General features: G+C 35.8%; 1 protein-coding gene across 1 annotated transcript in view; it reads left to right on the forward strand.

Annotated features, from left to right (window-relative positions):
- Positions 1-20865, forward strand: part of ADAMTS6 (ADAM metallopeptidase with thrombospondin type 1 motif 6) — a 144634-nt gene that overhangs the window by 118356 nt on the left and 5413 nt on the right. The window contains exons 21-24 of the mRNA XM_059836546.1: positions 8646-8775; positions 12261-12465; positions 15973-16149; positions 17347-17503. Coding sequence (XP_059692529.1) covers positions 8646-8775; positions 12261-12465; positions 15973-16149; positions 17347-17503 — 669 coding nt within the window. The remainder of the gene's footprint in view (positions 1-8645; positions 8776-12260; positions 12466-15972; positions 16150-17346; positions 17504-20865) is intronic.

Below are 20865 nucleotides of genomic sequence, written 5' to 3' on the forward strand. Positions count from 1 at the left end.
TCTTTACCTCTGGCTGGGAGAGCAGGACAGTTGGCTTCCTTCAAAGCCAACACCATTGCTGCTGCAAGAACTGGTGAGTAGAAGTGCTGTGTGAACAGTACCTTTCTTCTCTCTGGAGACTGAATGAATCATCTCCCCAACACACCTCTGTTCCAGAAGATATGGGAGAGTGCTTTAAATGCATCTCAGAATTTCAGTTTCTACAGCATCATGGACAGCCCTTAGCAAGAAGAAGACACCATATTTTTTTAAAGAACCTTTGGACCAAATACTTGTTGCTTCCTTGTTTTTTTCTGTCCTTGGGAGGTATTCATCATGCCTCACCTTTCTGCTGGAAGCTGCTTTGGCTTTTACTAGTTTTATGCAGTTTAAATACAGCCTAGCCATACATAATACACAAAGAATATCATAAATTATTTTCTGTGCCACTAGAGAAAGTCTTGAAACAAAATAAAGTATGCCAACTTTCTCAGATATTTTTATTATTCATTTATTGGATTACTGGGTGACAGATTGATTTTTTAATACAATTTTAGTAACGGTAAGTGTGGCAGTGAAAAAAATAAATTAAAGGAGAAGTATAAAGAAGAGTAGTGCCTAGCTTATAGAGAAAGTAAGTTCCAATTATCAGAACCTTAAAGGTATTGTCACATCCTATTTTTTACGATGGTAATGTGCTAATGATCTTTCTGAAGTCCTGGGAAAACTCCCATTGATTTAGGTAGAGACAAGATTTTAGCCATAAATATCCTGTCATGAAGGTCATTGTCATTTCACACATTTGACAAAATACAGTGGAAAAAATAATTGGCTCTGAAGGAGCAGACACTTATTGAGATTGAAAAATTAGGATGTAATTAATTAGATTTCAAGGGAAGATTTGTGAATCTCTTAAAGTGGCATATATTTGTTAATTTAAACTCAGAGCTGGTGGTGGAGAGATTTTCTTTGGTAACTTATGGTGGGCGAATCAGGCATTTTCTCTCCTCTCTTTCATTTTAATAAAAGGATATATTGTGGTCATTTATTTTCACAGAGAACTCTACTCATAAACATATATTTCATTGTAGCTATAATTCATGTTTAAACATGTGTCTGCTTTCTCCATGAGAGAACCTGCTCCTGCTATTTCTGTCAGGTTATGAAATGCATTTCACCATATGCCAAAAGAAGACACAATTATAAAGAGGAGCTGAGTCAGGAAAAAGAAAAAGGAGACAAAGGTTGAAGAGACAGACTTTAACTAGAAAATTTAGCTAATGTAAATATTCCATTAAGCAGAGACTTGACCAGGGATCGTATTAACAGGCTGCCTTATGTTCACTGTGCACTGCTTAAGTCTAGCTCTTTCTTAATCAGTTTATCTGGATTTGCATTGCTTAATGACTTAAGCATGTCTTAATTGCTTGGTGACTCTTAAAACATGGGTATTACTTGATGTAGTAACCAAAGTGAATTTGAGCATATGTGTTGAATGTCATGAAGCAGAGCATAAAGACATTGTGGCAGTGCAAAGTTTAAATAGTTTTGGAGTATGTTATATATTGCAGAAGTGTCTGATTTTTTCTTCTTCATAGTGTTTTAAGAGCAATCCATTGCATTCAGCTCTTCCTAGACCTGCTAGTATGCCTTATCTTGGTGACTAGAGCAGTCAGGAATCAAGGAACAAGCTAAGAGCAAGCTGGGAGAAACCTACGACCTTTGACTGAATAGTAACATGCTGTCTTTTCCACTGGACTTCTATATTATGTTCATCTTGGCTGTGTTGAATAGTCACCTCAGAAGAATAAAATATGCTTTAACTTTTGAAACAGGACCCCTCTTCTAGAGCCTGTCTTGACTTTAGTAAGTGGAATCATAGGAAGGAGAAGAAGGGTTTCCTGTTTATGACAGTTTAATACAATGCCAGATCTCTGCATTCCATTCCTGCCTCCTCTCTCATGGTATTGAGAAACTCAAAGCATATATTACACTCTTACTTGCTTATTATGAGTTCATTATTGTATGTATAGCTCTCTGGAATTTCTGACCTCTGAAGCATTCAAGGAATTCCATCATCTCATATGAAAACTCACCCAGACACCTGAAATCAATGGGCTCTTTACAGTAGACATTATACCTGCTGTCCCCTTGTATTCTCAATAGAATAATCTAGGAGGTAAGTTAGAGCTCATGAAAGAAACAGTTACATGTTTAGATTGCCTCTAAAAAGTGGAATAAAGTCTTGTATGAGAGGCAGCCTTGGCTGTAGTGACCATGAGTTTGTAGAATTTTGTATTGAAGTAAGAGGTAGTGGGACAGCAAGAAAGATTATAACCATGGTTTTCAGGAGAGCTAACACTAACCTCATTAGGGATCTTTTTGGAAGAATCCCATGGGAACAGGTGGAAAATAGGGGTCCAGAAGGGTGGATTGATATTCAAGGATCTACTCACTCCAGACTCGGGAACAGTGCATCACAATGAGAAAGAAATTGGGCTAATGAAAGAGAATTGGGCCATTGGGAAAGAGATGCCTGTGGATGGATGAATGAAGGCTACTGTCATTACTCAAGTATAAGCAGGAAATACACAGGAGATGGAAGCAGGGTCCGGCCACCTGGAATGACTATAGAGAGGTGGTCAGGGTAAATGCAAATGAGACTACAAAGGCCAGTACCCAGCTAGACTTAAACTTGGCTAAGGATGTCAAGCATAATAAAAAGGGTATTTTCAAATACATCAATAACAAAAGAAAATAAAAAAGATAATATGGGCTTTATATTAAATGTAGACAGGACTCTGGTAGAAGGGGAAGATGAGAAGGCAGAGTTCCTGAATGCCTTTGCATCAGTCTTCACTGGCAAGACCAGGCCTCAGAGATCCCTGACTGAGGAGACCAGGGTGAAGGAATGTTGGGAGGAAGACACTTTCTTAGGGAAGGAGGATTTAGTCTGAAGCAACTAGACAGACCTACTCAAGTCCATGGGCCCTGATGGAATGGATCCATGAGAGATGAGAGAGCTGGTGCACACCGTAACAAGGCTGCTCATGATCATCTTTGAAATATCATGAAGATCAGGAGAGATGCTGAGGGCTGAAAGAAAGGAAATGTCACCCCATTTTTCAAAATGGGCAAGAAATAGGACCCAGGGAACAATGGGCCAGAATCCCTGTGAAGGTGATAGAGCACCTCATCCTGGAGGCCATCTCTGTCCATATGGAAATCAAGAAGGTGATCAGAAGTAGTCAGCATGAGTCCACTAAAGGTGATCATGTGTTTGATTGCCTTCCACAATGGATGAGGTGACAGCAGTGGGTGTTGTCTGCTTCAGCAAGGCTTTCAATACCCTTTCACATAGGCAAAATCAGAAGGTGTGGATTTGATGAACAGCTGATGAGGGTCATAATCAGTGGCAGAGGGTCTAGTTAGAGGCCTGGCACTGGTGGTGTCACCCAAGGTTCATTACTGGGACCAGTTTTATTTAGCTAATTCATCTACAGCTTGAAGGGCAGATGCCTCCTCAGCAAGTTCATTGAGGGCACAGAGCTGGGAGCAGTGGCCGACACCCCAGAGTGCCATGCAGCCCTTCAAAAGGACCTCAGCAGGTTGGAGAGATGGACAAAGAAGAACCATCTGAAATTCAGCAAGGGCCAGTGCAGGGCCCTGCACCTGGGGAGGAACAGCCCCAGGCACCAGCACAGGCCGGGGCTGACCTGTGGGGAGCAGCTCTGTGGAGAAGGACCTGGGGGTCCTGGTGGATAAGAAGCTTTCCATGAGCCAGCAGCATGTCCTGATGGCCAAGGAGGCCAGTGGTACCCTGGGGGCATTAGGAAGAGCATTGCCAGCAGGTAGAGGGAGGTGATCCTGCCTCTGTGCTCAGCCCTGCTGAGGCCTCACCTGGAGTGCTGTGCCCAGTTCTGGGCTCCTCAGGACAACCAAGACATGGAGCTCCTGGAGGATGCTGACAAAAGGATGGATCCGGGCTCTTCTCAGTGGTACCAATCAATGGAACAAGAGGCATAAACTGATGCCCAGGAAGTTCTGCCTGGACATGAGGAAGTGCAGGTGACCATGCACTGCAACAGGTTGCCCAGAGAGGTTGTAGATTCTCCCTCATTTAAGATATTCAAGAAGTCTCTGGACACAGTCCTGTGCCATGTGCTCTATGATGACTCTACTTGAGCAGGGAATTTGAGCCAGATGACACGCTGTGGTCCCTTCCAACCTGACCTATTTTATGAGAGATTTGTAAACTATGTATTTTGTAGTGTCACTTGCAGTGTTAAAGGAGAAAGGTACACATAGTTTTTCTCTCACTGACCTTGATGCTCATTGTACAGGGAATCAAGAAGGAACCAAATCTTCAAAGTCTAAGATCTATTTTGAGATTTTCTTTTTTTTTCCTTAAAAGAGGATCTTCAGATTTACCAGATAGTTAAAAAAAGGCATGTCTGATGGCAGACAAGTCTTATTTATGTGGGATTCCTATGGTCATATATAGGATGAGAATATAATCTCACTGATTTTTAGTATCAGTATTTTTCTTAGGCTTGGGGATCCAGAATTGCAGCTCTTGTTTTTGTACACTAGAATCTGTATTTTCTGTATTGAAAAATTTTCCTTAACAATATAAATTTATAGTGTCTCAGCTAGTTCTTTTTTTTCTGGGAAAAAAGGATATATACAATATGCATTTTATATATATATATATATATATATATATATATATATATATATATATATATATATATACACACACACACATACACACATTACATCATAATGTAAAGCTGATCTACATGTATCCTTCATATTAATTCCCCTTTTTCCTTCAAGTACAGTAAAAACTCTTCTATTCTGAGGTAAGGGTTTTCAGAAGAAAAGTTTGTTATTATAGCCAGTGGCAGACTTGGACGAGACAATATGAAAGCAATGCTAGAGAATACTGCAATGTGCAGTAACAATGCTAAGTTATCTATAGAGAGAGGAGTGGGAAAGAACACAGGGAAATCAGAAAAAAAAACCCTGAAGATTTTCTTTAAGGATCTGAATATTATTTAATGAGAAACACGGAGAAAGTGAAAGATAAGATATGTAGAAATAGGAACTGAAACAATATAATGAAAATTCTGGAAAACGAAAGGAAAGGGCAGTTATATCACTTGTAGATCACAGAATTATAGTTTATTAACTCTCAGACATGTCCTTCCTTATGTCTTGTAATTTCCGAAGAGAAAGTGCATTACTCTTTTCAGATCCACAAGTCTTCTTAATAAGGCAGTGAACTTCTGGTGGTATTGTTTTAAAAAATCCAGCAAGGGAACTAAGTATTTCTTTATGTTTTTTATATTTTATGCATTTAAAAATAACTCAGCTGCCCACTCCCTTTTAATTCCTTTCATGTTTAATTATGGCAACAAATGACAACATTCATTATCTGGAATTTGTCAGTAGTCCTAAGAATTGGTTTGGATTTCATTCATTCTATTAGACTTCATCTTCAGACAGATTAAATATCTCAGATATTCATAGGTTTTTATAAAATAGCATGCTATTACTGTCATAAGTAAATTGATTGCTGTTCAGTTTTCTTTGCTGCTCATAACCTATCTAGAGTGATGCCTACTATGTTTTTCTGTCATGCCCGCAGATGAATTATGAAACTGTCTTTAGGCAAATAAAACATACTTTTCCTCATAAAAGAAAATATAAGTTTGGCTCTGAGACGAACATCTTATGATCTGATGAGTGAGCTCAGAAAGTATGTCTGGGTTAACCAGCATGCACTAGTTTTAGAGATGCAAGTTTCGCTATGTATTGGTACTGGCATCTTTATAATTAACTGTTGCAATCAGAAGCCACAATTTTTGGTATTGCTTTTAAAAATAGATACAGCATTTACATGCCTGCAATTTTAATTCAAGAATAAAATGTGCTCCATGTAATTTAAAATTTGGCTGCTGAAAGTCATGCAGACTATTTGTGAATTGAAATCTGCAAAGCATCTCAGTTCTCAGGAGATCATGGTCACTAAACCACTGGAGTTTTGTTTTTAGGATTGCATTGACCAGTCATGAGGACATTTTATATTTTTTATTATAAACTAAAAATCTGTAGATTTGAAAGTAGAATGTTTCTGTCTAACTGCTTGTAATTATTCCCCCCAGTATTTAAATGAACATATTTATCTGTGCTTTTTAGATTATCTTTAAAAGAGACCAAATACTCAGGGAAGAGTTCATAATTTAAAAATAATTCTTCAGTATGGGGCATAACCAAGTTGTATCTATTGTCTGGATAAAACCAGCACTTCTAGATTTTCCATTTATTTTTCTTGTCTTAAAAGTTATTATCTGTGTTTTTTATCTGAGATTTTTAATAAATAGTATTAAAATTAGACAGCAGTGATGTAACTTTTATATACTGTGTGACAAGATGCTGCAGAACTTTTAAAAAATGACTTAATGTATCTCCTGGCATCAATTAAAGATTCTTCACTGTAAGTGAATAGGGTGAGTACTCTCTTACAGGTGATATGCTACCTGAATAATGTTCTGTTAATAACATGCAAAATTTATTTTTAAAGCTGAGTGATACTTTGCAATCATAGAAGTTTAGAGTATTTTCTTATTACAAAATTCCTTAAAAATGTATTTGTTAAGAGTGCCAATTTTTAGCCAAATTTGAGAAGGAAATGTGTCTGATGCCAGTAGGAAACACAGTAAAAATATAACATTAATATCAATGCTATCCAATAAGTACATTTGTGAGAATGGCATGCATTATTACAATGCTTTATTCTGAAGTGTGTATAAATTATTTTGAACCAAATATATTTGAGGAAAATATCATTTTGAAGTCCGCATTCAGCCTTGTCACCCAAGAGAATTAAGGCAACTTGTGATAGAAGGGATAAATGATGAGTCAGAACTCAACATGAATTGTATATCAGCGAGCAGTGCCACATTACCGACATTGCTGTTCATCTAGGCCTGTTAAATACTATTTCTTACTGTCATGAAATTTGAGCAGAAAATTGCTAGAAATATTCCTACTTAGGCTGTCAGGTCTGACTTGAATTATTGTCTTCTGTTGGCAGTTTCTGCATTGATTCTAGTATTCAAGGTGAATCTTGTCACAGCTTCTCATATATTTAGATTTTCACTTATTTTTCAAGAGCCAAAGGAGAATATTATTTCCTCCTGCAAGGGAAGGTTTAGAGAATTGGTTTTGCTGAGCCTGAAAAAGAGACAGCTTAGATGTGACCTAATTGCGGGCATCCAAATTGAGCCTACAAAAAAGATGGAGAGGGACTTCTAAAAGAGCATTTAGTGACAGGACAAGTGGGAATGGCTTCAAATGGAAAGAAAGCAGGTTTAGATTAGCTATTAGGAAATTCTTTACTGTGAGATTGGTGAGGCACAGAACAAGTTGTCCAGTGAGGTGGATGCCCCAGTCCTGGTAGTGTTCAAGGCCATGCTGGATGGGTCTTTGAGCAACCTGGTCATGTGGAAGGGTCCCTACCCACAGCCTGGGTTTTGGAACTCTGTGATCTTTAAGGTCTTTTGCAACCAAGTCATTCTATGATCCTATGAATGTCTTAAAATGAAGAGATGGCTGTAAAGTTAGCAGATATTTGAAGCCAGGAGGTTTTAATCTCCATTTAATTTTATTCATTTCACATTTTGGAATAAGTTAAATAATTGTTTATCTTTTGAAGAAAGGTACAAGACTTTTTGAAGCTTTAAAGTACAAATAATGCTGTTATTTCAGTTTTATAACTATGCATGTTCAATGAAAACTGAATGTGGATTGCAAATACACATTTTTAAAATTCTAATAACCATCTTACAGCATGTTTTTAAGAGAGGAGGAAGGCAGTGTGTATTGCAACAATATACTGTCATCATATCAGTGATTCTTTACTGCTTTAAAAAAAAAAAACCTCAGAAAACATACTTAATAAGCTACCTTATAATGTTGCCTTGGCAGTGATATACCATGTTTTGGCAATAATGATCAATTCCAAATTACCCTGTTGATGGTTAACTATGAAAGAGGAACTGAAAGTGCCAGGCAAAATGAGTGTTCACAGAGACAAACTGCCTCTTTCAGAATGAATTATTGTTGTATTATTTTATTGAAAAAATAATAAAATAAATAATAAGTAGAATTTTTTTTTGAAAGTTGTAGGATAATATATGAAGATGCAACACTGTTTCCCAGTATTGCTGGTTTGTTTTAAACCAGAGTACATAAACAATAATTCTGCATTGAAGTGTGGTGACCACATCCTATTTCGTGATATTTTCTTTGGAAATTTAAATGTCTTTACTAGGAGAGGATGGCAGACAGAGAATGGATTTTGTGCAATATACAAATAAAAACAAACTTCTAGTAAATCTATAAATATATTCCTTTTTTTTTTTTTAATAAAAGAACAGAATCTTAAATTTCTCTTTGAGTGGAATAGCCTAAAATTGAAGGAAAATGAAAAAATTATTGTGGCTAGAGGCATTCAGTCAATTTAAATTCTCACTGCTGTAGACTTTGGCCAAATAAAGTGGGATGGTAGAATTAATAATCAATAGGTGAAATATAATTACACTCAAAAATTAGAAGAGCAAGAATGACTAATTAATGATCTCTCATTTCATCCCAAGGTGTCCAGAAACAAGAGGTGGTGTGTAAAAGGCTGGATGACAGCTCCATTGTACAAAACAATTACTGTGACCCTGACAGTAAACCTCCAGAAAACCAAAGAGCCTGCAACACTGAGCCTTGCCCACCTGAGTAAGTCATTGAACACTTAAAATGGACATCAGTTTTGCATAGAAAGATAAGTCTTCATAATCTATAATAAATCCTGTTAACCAAATAAGATTCTCATCTAGTATTCATGCCCTGCCTTATCAGAAAGGGTATTTGGGTTTGGTTTTTAGTTTCTTGTTCCTCTAAAATCAGCTCTGAAAATGCTTTGAGGATCTCTGTTTGACTGTGGAACAATAGTGATGTTTGAGCTACAAAATGCTGTAAGTAAATAGAATCTAGCAAAACAATTTCTTAGGATATGAGTGTCATAGGTAGTGAATAGTGCACAGAGTAGAACTGCAGACCATTCTTAAGGCAACAATGATAAAAAAATTTTGGGGTGAGACTTAACTTTACCCTAGTTATTAATACTGCATCTGAAACATTTGCCATATTCTAAAGTATGTGATATTAACATTTGTGTTAAAGAGTTCACATGAGACGTGGCAAATACAGAGACTTCTAAGAGGACCAAACCATTTCCCGGCAATAGTTTTGTCAAACTTTTTCTCCAGCATATTCAGTGTTGAAGAGTAATGCTGTGTGCCTTTAGGATTAGGTGCTTAGATTCTATTTAGATTTATTTTTAAAGATAGCTGTATGCTATGTATTGACAATTAAAAATCCCACAGCTCATTTGATCAAAAATGAAGTTTGACTAGAACACAAAGCATAGCTTAATCTTAATACAAAAACCTGTTTAGAAACAGTTGTGATATTTTGTACTGTAAAATAGTATCAACATGTGACAACAGCTTTCCTTATGCTTCGTCACAAATAAAACTTGTGGAAAAGAGGGAACAGATACAACAGCTTTTTGATTCCCAAGCTCTGGTTCGTTTGACTTTGGTGATAATCTGAAGCTGCATTCCAACTGGATATGAAAATCATTAATGCTAATTAAATGCAGAAACTGCGCAATACTGTGGTCACCTGTAAATGTCTTCTAGAAACTACTAAATTGTAGCATGAAGGACACTGTGAAGAATAAGACAAGATTATTGTGCATTAAATCACAGCAAGTCAATGAACTTCCAACTGAAATCAGTCTCTTCACAGATCATTAGCTGCTGCCCTGGCGTGGTGCCTGGTTGCAGGATGGCAGAGCAGTGTCTCTTACACTTTATGCCCCTGTGTCATGTAACACACTCATCTGGCATAAAGCCATTGCACTGCTGTTACCTTTGAGTGTGAGCAAACTGTGTCAGACAGGTCTAAATTAGGTTGAAATCATTGTCCCCACAGTCTATGTGTAAATATATGTTTATCCTGGAAGGGTATGCATTTGTCCTCTGTATAGATAACACTGTTTGGCATGGCTCTGAGTGCCCCAACTATGTGCACCTGAGAGAAGGACTTGAAAAGCAGTCATGTTTGATCAGTTCCTTTTTACCAAACACATTCCAATCCCTTCCTTTGTGTGGCTTAACTATTAGAAAATTAGCATTTTAAAAAGTAATGTTAACAAAGTTATTCCAAACCAGTGTAATTTCAGGGGTCTTTCTGTTGTTTTGTTTGGTTTGGTTTTTTGTTTTGTTTTTTTTTTTTCACTGACACTACTTTAAGAACCCCCACAAACTAACAAAACCCAGCCCACAAAGTGGGAAGCTTTCAGATTCCCCTACCAGTACAACAGGGACATTGATTAACATGGTGAAAGTCAAGACATCAATATTCAGAAAATGGGTAGAGTGTATTAATTAGCATCTACTTCAACATATCAGAGCAATTCAACCCACGTCTGCCTCCATTCTGATGTTTTCCCCAAAGAGAATACTAAGTGCCAAACTAAGGAAAGGTTCTCAATTCCTGACGCTGTAAGTAGTCTAGTAGGAGGCTGTTCAAATAGCAGATAGTTATCCTAAGAAGTTTGACTGTTTTGACAGAAAGTTTTATCATGCAGTAAGACTTTGTGTATTTCCCTTTTTAATTAGCACAACTCTACTCTTCTCTTGGTGCCTACCAAAAGCAATGAAAATTATGCCCTTTCTAACTAAATGCCAGTTGCATTATACTTAATGTCTTTGAACAGCAGAAGACTATGTTTGTTTTCAATACTTTGTTTGTTATTACAATACGTACCTCTTACATTTCAGATTTCAAGAAAATGCTTTTATATTTCTATGAATTATGAACAGTGCTGTCTTATCATGCAGTATAAAGATTAAAGGTACCTGAGAGCAAAGTCACTTGAGCAAATTATAATATCAATTAAAAATTAACTCTGCAGCCCCTTGAAAGCTGTGAATAGCTTCAGATTCTCCCTATTGTGGTAAAGGCATAAGATTTTTTGATGAAGAATCACAAATTAACTTCCTCTTGCTGGGAAAGTAATGACAGAACATGAGATAATTGTTTCCGTCTCTGCATCGATCTAGTTTCATGTTAGGATATATTACACATAATGTAACACAAAAGAGGATAGCAGCACTTTTTTTTGACAGCAGCTTGAGAAAAGACATCTTATGAGGTAGCTCCAGGCATGTCTCCAGGATCATCCACAGTGACTTACATGCCTGGCATTTTTGGCATTTTGGCAACATTCGATAGCATACTAGACTTCAGCTTCACCCTTTGCAAGGATTGCTCAGGCGAGTAACTAATCAACATATTAAATACTGAAGACCAAACGTGCTCGTCAATATGAAGAGATATTTCTACTTGATTGAGCTGCATTAGCAATTCATAAGTAGAAATATATAACATTGCAGCCAGATTAATAGCCGCTTTATTCTCTGCAGCAGCACAAAGCAATCTAATATTATTTACCATTCTTGGTTTCTACTACATATGCAGAAACACTCAGAAGTTCCCTCTACCACCTATAGCGCAATTCTTTAAATTTTAAAGGAGTTTGTTGAGATGATTGTTTTCATGAGATGAATTCATGTCTTACTAGTGCTTGCTTCAGTTTAAAAATGGGAATATTTTACATTTCAGTGTAGCCTTTTATTGAAAAGTTTACAAATGTCTCGTAATCCAATGAGAATTAACTCTCAAAAAGCCCAATTTTGAGATCAAATTATTTTATTGCAATGATACTAAAGAGGCAAACGTCTTGGCTTTTAAGTTGTGGTGTAACTTTCAGCAATAGTTCCCAAACATTTCCAGTTGCAAACCACTTTCACAGAAATTATTTCAGCCAAGTCCAATACAAACCTACATAAATAGCCTCAGTTTTGTCAGGCTCAAACACTCCTTTCTAACTACTATAGGCTAGGATGGAAATTGCTGCTCTCAAAAAATACAAAATAGTGTTATTATTGGAAGATATTATTGCAGTGAGGCATAAATTAAAATATTTAGTAAAAAGACCCATAAATTTCTACTTTATTTCACCATGAATGTGTGTATTGTTAAAAATTACGTTGGTTTAGTGATTTAAACTGTTTGCATTCTTGGTTTGTGTAGTTATCAACTCTGTTTCTGAAATGTATTTAACTAGCCTCCTAACATTTTCTATCCAGATGGTTTATAGGAGATTGGTCAGAGTGCAGTAAGACCTGTGATGGAGGAATGCGTTCACGGACAGTTCTCTGCATCAGAAAGATTGGGCCTTCTGAGGAGGAGACTCTGGATGCTGCCAACTGTTTAACACACCGGCCTGTTGAGAAAGAGCCCTGCAACAACCAGTCCTGCCCTCCACAGTGGGTTGCTCTGGACTGGTCTGAGGTAAGATTTCTTTGTGTTAGCTCATTGCTAATAGCAGAGGCAGGACCTCTGACCACTGAATTTTCTGTCAGGGATGGCTAAGAAAAGGATTAATAGGAAAATTTCCCAGAGGGCGTTTCACCTGTGCCATTGTTTTGTTTCCTGACTCTTATGAAAATGCTGTAACCTACAGTGTCACTATACCCTAAATTAGCTCCTTCTCTCCCACAGGTATCACATTACCTTAAGTAGTTTTTCATTCTGTTATCATGTCTAGGCTTTTATGCAGCAAGATCATGTAATGATTTTGAACAAAATCATTCCAATTTAAAGATTCAAACTCCGCTAAACTTCTGGTTGTGATAATTAATCAGGGTTGTGAAAAAGTACCAGGCTTCTTTCTGGTATGAATTTTAATTGTGTAACTTGGCAGACTCTCTTGAATGATGATGCCATTTTAATATAATGAGAAAAGTTGCCTTTTTTTTTTTCTGTTAATGTTTTCCAGAAATATAATATAATATATTAAAATCCTTATAGTACTAAAAATATAATTATTTTTTATGTGGGTTTATATGAATTTCTGACAGAAACATGAAAAGGAAAACAAGAGTGAACTTAAAAAAATTAAGAGTTGAATACTCCTCCCATTTAAACCAATCGCAAACCTTGCTAATTTTCTCTGCAATGCAAGATATGAAGTTTTCTTTTCATACTCAAAACAATGCATATTACAAATAAAACAATTACAGAACTGTTTTATCTGCTTATATACTTGTTTACATTCAATATAATTACATGTTTTTTAAATTTTCAGTAATTATTTACAATAAATTATGTATCCTTTTGGTCAGAGAAACAGAAACATTTTGTAAACATACTGGTTAGATGAAGTCCTTAGGAGAATGTAAGCCTGGTTTTTTCAAATTGAAATGAAAACTAAGCATGTCTTTCCCACTGGAAAGTAGTAATTCTTAGCTAGTGCCATAAGGTTTTTCACACATTGTGGTAGTTGAGCTTTGACAGAATTAATCTACCCACTCTAAACTACTCCTTTTTTATTTTTCAGGATAATTATTAAAAAAAAGCACAAAAATATTCTAAGGATTTTTTTGGGAAGAGCCTTATCAGACAAGCACATATAACTTGCCTTCATGACTCCCACAAAGGCAGTCAGAAATTCTAGAAGCATTTAGTAATGGAAGAGAATTTTTCCTTGTTTGGCTTATCTGGATATTTTCTTTTCATTTTCTTTGGAAGCGTCTTTTTGTTAAATTTTACTAGAGTTTATTATTTTTAGTGATTCAGTATTATTGAAGGCAACCTATTTCCTTCTTTTACTTCCATTTCTGGGATCCAGTGTAGTCCATCTTGGTAGAATTTTTGCTATAACTCCACAAAAGGGAGTGTTGTTTTCTTCTGGTACAAGTAGCTGGAAGATCTTTCTCAGATGGCATCTTACACATAGATTCAAGATTGTATCTTCAATTAGTACTAGAAGAAAGATGCTCCTAAACTCAAAGTTTAGTCTTTGTTGCTTGTTTGCTAACATCTTCTATAGATTAAGAAACCTCACAGGCCCATGCGTTTTGACATTTTGACATAGTCCTTTCAAAATTGTCACTTTTCTGTTTGTTTTGACACTCTGATGTGATTTTTAAGCACTCAGCTGGGAAGGGGCATATACTTCCACACCCTACTTAAAAAGTCATGTATTTTGCATGAAATACACGTAGGAGGATGTACTCATAACACTCCTTGGAATTTGGACCCCAACTGATCAGTCATGATCACAACTTCAAAGAACTCACATATTAACTGTCATTGGGTTTTGGTCTCTCTTTATCATTAATATTATTTGTGTAATTCTACCAGAGATCTTCTCTTACTTTCCTCCTTCATCTGTTTTTCTAGTAGGCAGTGTGCACAAAATTTGGTGTTGAAGTATAAGGACCTTTGAAACTGTTTATTCCATATCAAAATTCTGCATGCTGAACTACTGTAGATAAAGAGGCTGTACCTTGGTAGAAGAAGATTAAATAGGGTAGAAAAGGTTATGTTTTAAGGAAAGTGATTATATAACCATTTTTACATTCTGGATTATAAACTTCAAATGCAAGACTCATCTTTATGCAGCCCAGTTTAAGATCCTAAATCCAAGTGGAGATAACATTTGGAATAATCTTTTTCATTCTATATGGACTAGTTTTGGTGCCTCTGGAGATTTTCTTCTTGTTTTAAGGTATATCTAGATAGAGATATAAAATTTTACATAGGGTATATACTTGCATAATACTGTGGAACTGTTATAAAATTTCTATAAATTACTCCAAGGTGCTTCAGGATTAGGCATAAAAGAAATAAGTTTGCCTCACCCAAGTAATTTTTTTAAAATTAATCTTAGAGGTGTTTCTTTTTTCCCCAGTGATATAGTGAATTGTTTTGGATGTATGGAAAGCCTTTGGTATGTCATCTCTTGAATATTACTCCAGTTCCACATTATGTTGTTTCCCAAATAATGTTTTGTCTCTACATATTAAAGGCAGTTCCAGTCTTGAACAGGTTTGCTAATCTGCATATAAAGTTTATGCTGTCAAAAACTGATTCTGATCCAAATACTGCAAATATGCTTTTGGGATTAAGGTTAACATGCCAATAAAGGATTCCAAAACCATGCTTACAATATCTCATGTAAAAAGGGACTGATTTGGGAAAGTTCTTGAGTTTTAATTTTGCTAGCACTCATCTCTTCCTCATTATGCAGTTGAGCTACTGTGTATGACAGTTAATGGTCTGTAGCAAATAGGAAAGAGAATGGCAGTGGCACCATGGTGAAGGAAGATGACATAAAGCAGTGATCATCAGGCCTTTTTCAAGTGGCTGCTTTATTGTCTTCTTGCTGTCAGAATAGCACAAGAGTGATAAATGGAGGGGAAACTTGTGAAATAAGAGTTAAAATTTAAATAGGAAAGGAGAGGAAAGCAAATGCTGTAGGAGAGGGTATCATATTTTGATATATCTGAATGATGTGGTTTCTATGAAGTCAAATCCAGCATTTTCTGTGAAGTCAAAACCAGCATTTCTCTTTCCTTTTGTGTATTGATGAAAAATGTATTCATTGTCTGTGGATAAAGTGAAGTGGATGAAGACTGTACTAAGGGGAACAGATTAAGAACAGACTGACTTAATTTAATTATTGAAACACTCAAATTGGTTTCATAATAATGTTACATGTGGCAGACCTTTCTACTTTACAGTGTTTTTCTTAAGCCTGACATATATAGTAACATTGTAGCCTAAATATAAACAGCAAAGGAAATTTAAAACTTAGAAAAGCTTGTACATAATGAAATAATCTTCAGTCAGCTTGTTTGTGTTTCTAAACATTTAAAAATTATTATTACTGTTTTGTGATTATAGTTGAATTGTAAGATCATAAATCATCATGTCCTGCTTTACAAATAGCATTTCTGAGCGTTCCAGTGGTGTTCTACTGAGATTTTAATTATTTATTTACATAATTTTCAGTGCACACCAAAGTGTGGCCCAGGATTCAAACACCGAATCGTCCTGTGCAAAAGCAGTGATCTTCTAAAAACCTTTCCAGCTGCACAATGCCAAGATGAGAACAAGCCGCCAGTGCGCATCCGCTGTAGCTTAGGCCGATGTCCTCCTCCTCGCTGGGTTGCTGGAGACTGGGGACAGGTGAGACAGCTCATGCAAGTCTTCATTGCTGTTAGTCCCCCACATTAACACCTCGTGGCCTAGGATGTCCCTGGAGATAGATAAGAGATGGTTCCTATGGCTGAGTGAAGCAAAAAGATTCTCCCCTTTTGTGTCAGATTGAAACGTGATTCTTCATGATGCTTGTCTGAGAGCAATCTAGTTTCTACTGGATGAGTTTCTACATGAGAACAATCTAGTTTCTACTGGATGAGTTTCTACATGCACTTTAAAGAAAAAGAAATCCTTACTTTTTTAGAGTATTTTGGAGATACAACAGTATTGCAGGGTATACTATTTTTAAAATGTGCTTAACTTCCTTGAGAAACATGATGGAAATAAAAAGCCAATTCCTATTATAGTAGCAGATCTGTGTATGTATCTGTCTCTGAACAAAACCACACTTTGAAATCAATATAATTTTTTACATAAGATATTGAGTTGCCATACAGGGAACTAAATTACTCCAGGACAGGCTGAATAATGCCACCATTATGCAGTGCTTCAAAATATGATTTACTAAGTTTCCTTCTTTCTTTATATTTTTGCATCTCATTTGTGATCAATGGCCTGCTTTTAGAATATTAAATGAATGGATTTCTGTTTGCTGAGCAATTTTCCTCTAACGAAAATGAAACATTTTAGTTTAATTACCCAGTGGAAAATAATTTGCAATATTACAGTCTAGGTGGCTTTTTATCATGGTGATTCTTCAAATACACTTTTATATATAACTAATATTGTACTAAAATTGTAACTATTTAGTTACAGAAATTAAAAATATTTTGAAATAGCAAAGCCTATTTGTTTGAAAGATGTTTTCTTTTCCCTTAAAAAAAGTCCTGTAGAAGATTTGGATTCTTGTTTTCTTTAGTTTTTCTTCTTTATTCTAAAGTGTCAGTATGATACATGAAATAGAGTAAATTATATTCTAATATCTCAAATCTGGACTTTTCAGGGACTCAATATTGCATTGCATTTTCTTTTCTTTGAAAGACAAGTACTGTAAAAAATTCTGGAACATGTTATGATAATTATTTTCTCTATTAATCAAGCATCTTCACATGCTTGTCTTCTTGAAAATTTGTGGATGTGAAGTGTTTCTGATTTCTTCCTGTTATTTATTTTGTATTTAAAATGTGGATGCATGGTTTTAAATTTTTTTTCTCCCTTCTTTAGTGTTCTGCACAGTGTGGTCTTGGGCAACAGATGAGAACAGTACAGTGCCTGTCATATACTGGACAAGCATCCAGTGAGTGTCCAGAAACTCTCAGACCGCCATCAATGCAGCAGTGTGAAAGTAAATGTGACAGTACTCCCATTTCCAACACAGAGGGTAAGTCTGCCATCTTAATGTAATTTATTCTGAAAAGAAAAAAGTGACATTAGTCAGCATTGCTGCATTGGTAAAAGTCTAGATGACATCATCTCTCAAGCTATGAATGACTTTTTAAAAATTATTTTCTGCTTAGTCATTGTAGCTCAATGGTAAAGTCATGAAAACCTAAATACACATTGTTTGTTTAAAAAAATACCCTTAAAATAGATAACCTAAGTAAGGGACAAAATACTATTGTTTTTATCTTTGATTTTCTAATCTCTTTATTGGTTCAATGGAAACGTTCATAATAGCAGGGGTAGCATGATACGCTTTTCATCCACTGACCTTCTACCTGCCTAATCAGTGTTAAACACAACAATGTAGTGGCAAAAAATAGTAAATTCCCTGTTTATGGGAAGACTGGGACCATAGATTTCGTGCTACATGGTTCTTGAAAGAAAAAGTCTGTTCTTACACTTTGACATCCTTTCAGCTTCTTCTAACTAACTTTTAATTTTTTTTATTTATAATGCCTGTTCAAAATAATTACAGTATTTTTTTCATTATACAGTCCAGTTTAATTAGACTACTAAATGACTTCATCAGAATGTATTTTTGGTAGTTGATATATGAGATAATAGTGTGAAACTAAGCTTATTCATATTTATTAAATACTTCAGATCTGAATGTGTAAATGGTCTAGGCCAAGCTGTTAGGAAATGTGAACTTCAAAGTAGACTTGGTGCTCTAGGCAGTAAAAAATATGTTTCCTCATTGATTATAAAATTGAGAATAGTTACTCATGAGATAAGTACAATTCATTTTGTGTGGAAGGGGAAAAGGAATAGAAAATTCTCCAAACTATCAAGAGATTACACAGCAGTCATTCTAAAACACTTATTCCCAAAATTTTTATATTCCCTAAATTTTGAGTACATGACCACAATGTTTGCTAGCACTGCTAGTTTTGATATAACTCATCTCTGTGCAGTATATAACTGAGTATTTTTACAGAATCTCCTTCTACATTGGGGTTTAATGTCCTGTTTATGTGGAACAAATGCTCTGATTAAATTTTTTTAAAGGCAAGTTTGTCCTGCAGTCTACTCAGATTTGGTGGTCCATTCAATGCCTACTCTACCCATCAGTGTCCAAGCCATAGATTCAAAATTTTTATAAAAGTCTGGCAAATAGAGATGTCTGTGATGAAATGGGAGCATACCAAAATTGTCCCAGAAATACACTTATACTTCAATATATGAACACTGTAATTCACTATTTTTGGTAAAATTTGCATGATTTCTGTTTAGTGCTCTCAAGAAATCTTTAAGTGATAATTACCAATCTAGGAAACTTTCTGCCTTTTAAATCTCACAGGCTACATGTTATTTTATTTCCAAACACAGATGTTGATTTCAGTCCAAAGTAAGGAAGGTAATAAATTATTTATACATGTTTCAGTCCCAGTCTCCTCTTAGTTTCTAGATGACAAGGTCATATTATTATTTATAGTAATTACACTAGTAATTCTTCAGTATTATTAGAAAATATGCTATTCTCTTGTAGAAGAATGCAACTGGGGACCCTGAGTGGCCTGAACTTCCCTTCAGTAGAACTGTGCAGGCTAGCTTCTTACAGTGCATCTGTTAATTGTCTGGTAATTGTGTTTTTAGGGACCCACACCTTCACTGGAAAATTATTGGGATCCATAAATAGAAAATATTGAAAAACACTTATACTGTATTCCAGATGGTTGTCAGCTCTTTGGCCTGCACTTTGAGAGAGCCAGATGCAAGCCAGCTCCTTCCTGACTATCCAGGCTCATTAGCACAGTTAGGAAGAATCATAACGAAAAAGATATAGCACAGTATCTTCTGAAAGACATGGTTCCCAACACATTGCCACTTAGCATCCCATTTCTGTTTATGTCCCACACTGGAGATATTTATCTCAACATTCATTTAACAGTTTAAACTGCTTAGGTAATTTCAGAAGAATTTTGCTGCAATCTGTGAAATACTAAGGTTGCCCTATCTCAAAATTAGGCAAAAATTTTATCTTCAAGATTATTTTTTCAATACTTGTACAAGTATTTCTTATATATATATATATATATATATATATATATATATATATATATATATATTCTCATTTATAAATTTTTTACACCTGCTCTTAAATAGTGAATAGGAGAAGCACAAACAGAATTTGCAGAATAATGTGCAGGTTTGATGCATTTTCTGCTTTAAAAAAGTCCTTTTAGACAAAAGAGGAGCTAACATCTCTTAGTTCAGTAAAGTGTCAGCCTTTAAACAGTGAGGCTTATCTTTTTCACCATCCTGGAGATGATGAAAAGGTTTCAAGGGCTAACTAATCCTAAAGAGCACAACTATTTTTGGAAAAGTAGTATTTTCTGTGAAAAAGTTTGGAGCTATGATATTTTGTTGTGAATATATTTGTGAGTGAGGCATGCTGTGCCTCTGTGCTTACTTCTGTCACTCCACAGGTACAGTGGGATGTGATCTGACTATCAGTATTTGGGTTTCAAGGAAGGAACCAGGTCTCTCAGAGAGAGGGTTTGTCCACCTCAGAGTGCACACGTGTAGCAGAGCATACCTGCCCACACACAGGGACTTTGTCCACATGCCGCCTCGTGCACTGCCTCATGCTTTGGGCTCCATTGCAGGGCAAAAGCAACTTCACCAGCAGCATGCTGGTTTGCAGCAGAGTCAGATTATCTGGGGGGGCTCTCTTCCTGTTTTAAATCCCAGCAAACCTGATTCTCTTTGTTTGCTAAACATCTGTGCTTGCAGACTATGGAGCCTGTTCAACAATTTTTTAATTGTAAAATTTAATTTTACTACCCAAACATAAAATCATACAGGGTTTTGAGGAAGTTTGAGCCACTCCACAGTGTAATGATCATGTTGGTGAAGCTTGGAAAATTTTTCTTTGGGAAAGAACAGATTGTTTGTATAAAATGAGTCAAAATTTTGGGGATACAGAAATACTAAAAGAAAGTTACATTGAATCTTCTCGTATTTTACAAGTGCTTTACCTCTGGGGTTTTCAAACTTTTCATTGGTGATTTGTAATATTTTAGAAGTGGTTTTGATGGGCTATCACTGATGAGGATAATGTTGCGTTTTCTGCTGGAAGTGAACTACAGTCATCATCTGCCACACCACTTGAAACCTATTCAGAATTATTCTGTTCTCCTAAATACATATATGTCTGCTGAACCTAGACTGCTGAAGCCCATCTAAAAGTTTACCTGAAAATTGTCTATTTTTATGTAATTTCAGTTTTAATAATTTTTTGTCTATTTTTATGTAATTTCAGTTTTTCTTGTATTTTATATGATACATCTTTGCAAT

Source organism: Haemorhous mexicanus, chromosome Z (genome assembly GCF_027477595.1).
Source record: "Haemorhous mexicanus isolate bHaeMex1 chromosome Z, bHaeMex1.pri, whole genome shotgun sequence".
Classification (NCBI taxonomy): Eukaryota; Metazoa; Chordata; class Aves; order Passeriformes; family Fringillidae; genus Haemorhous; species Haemorhous mexicanus.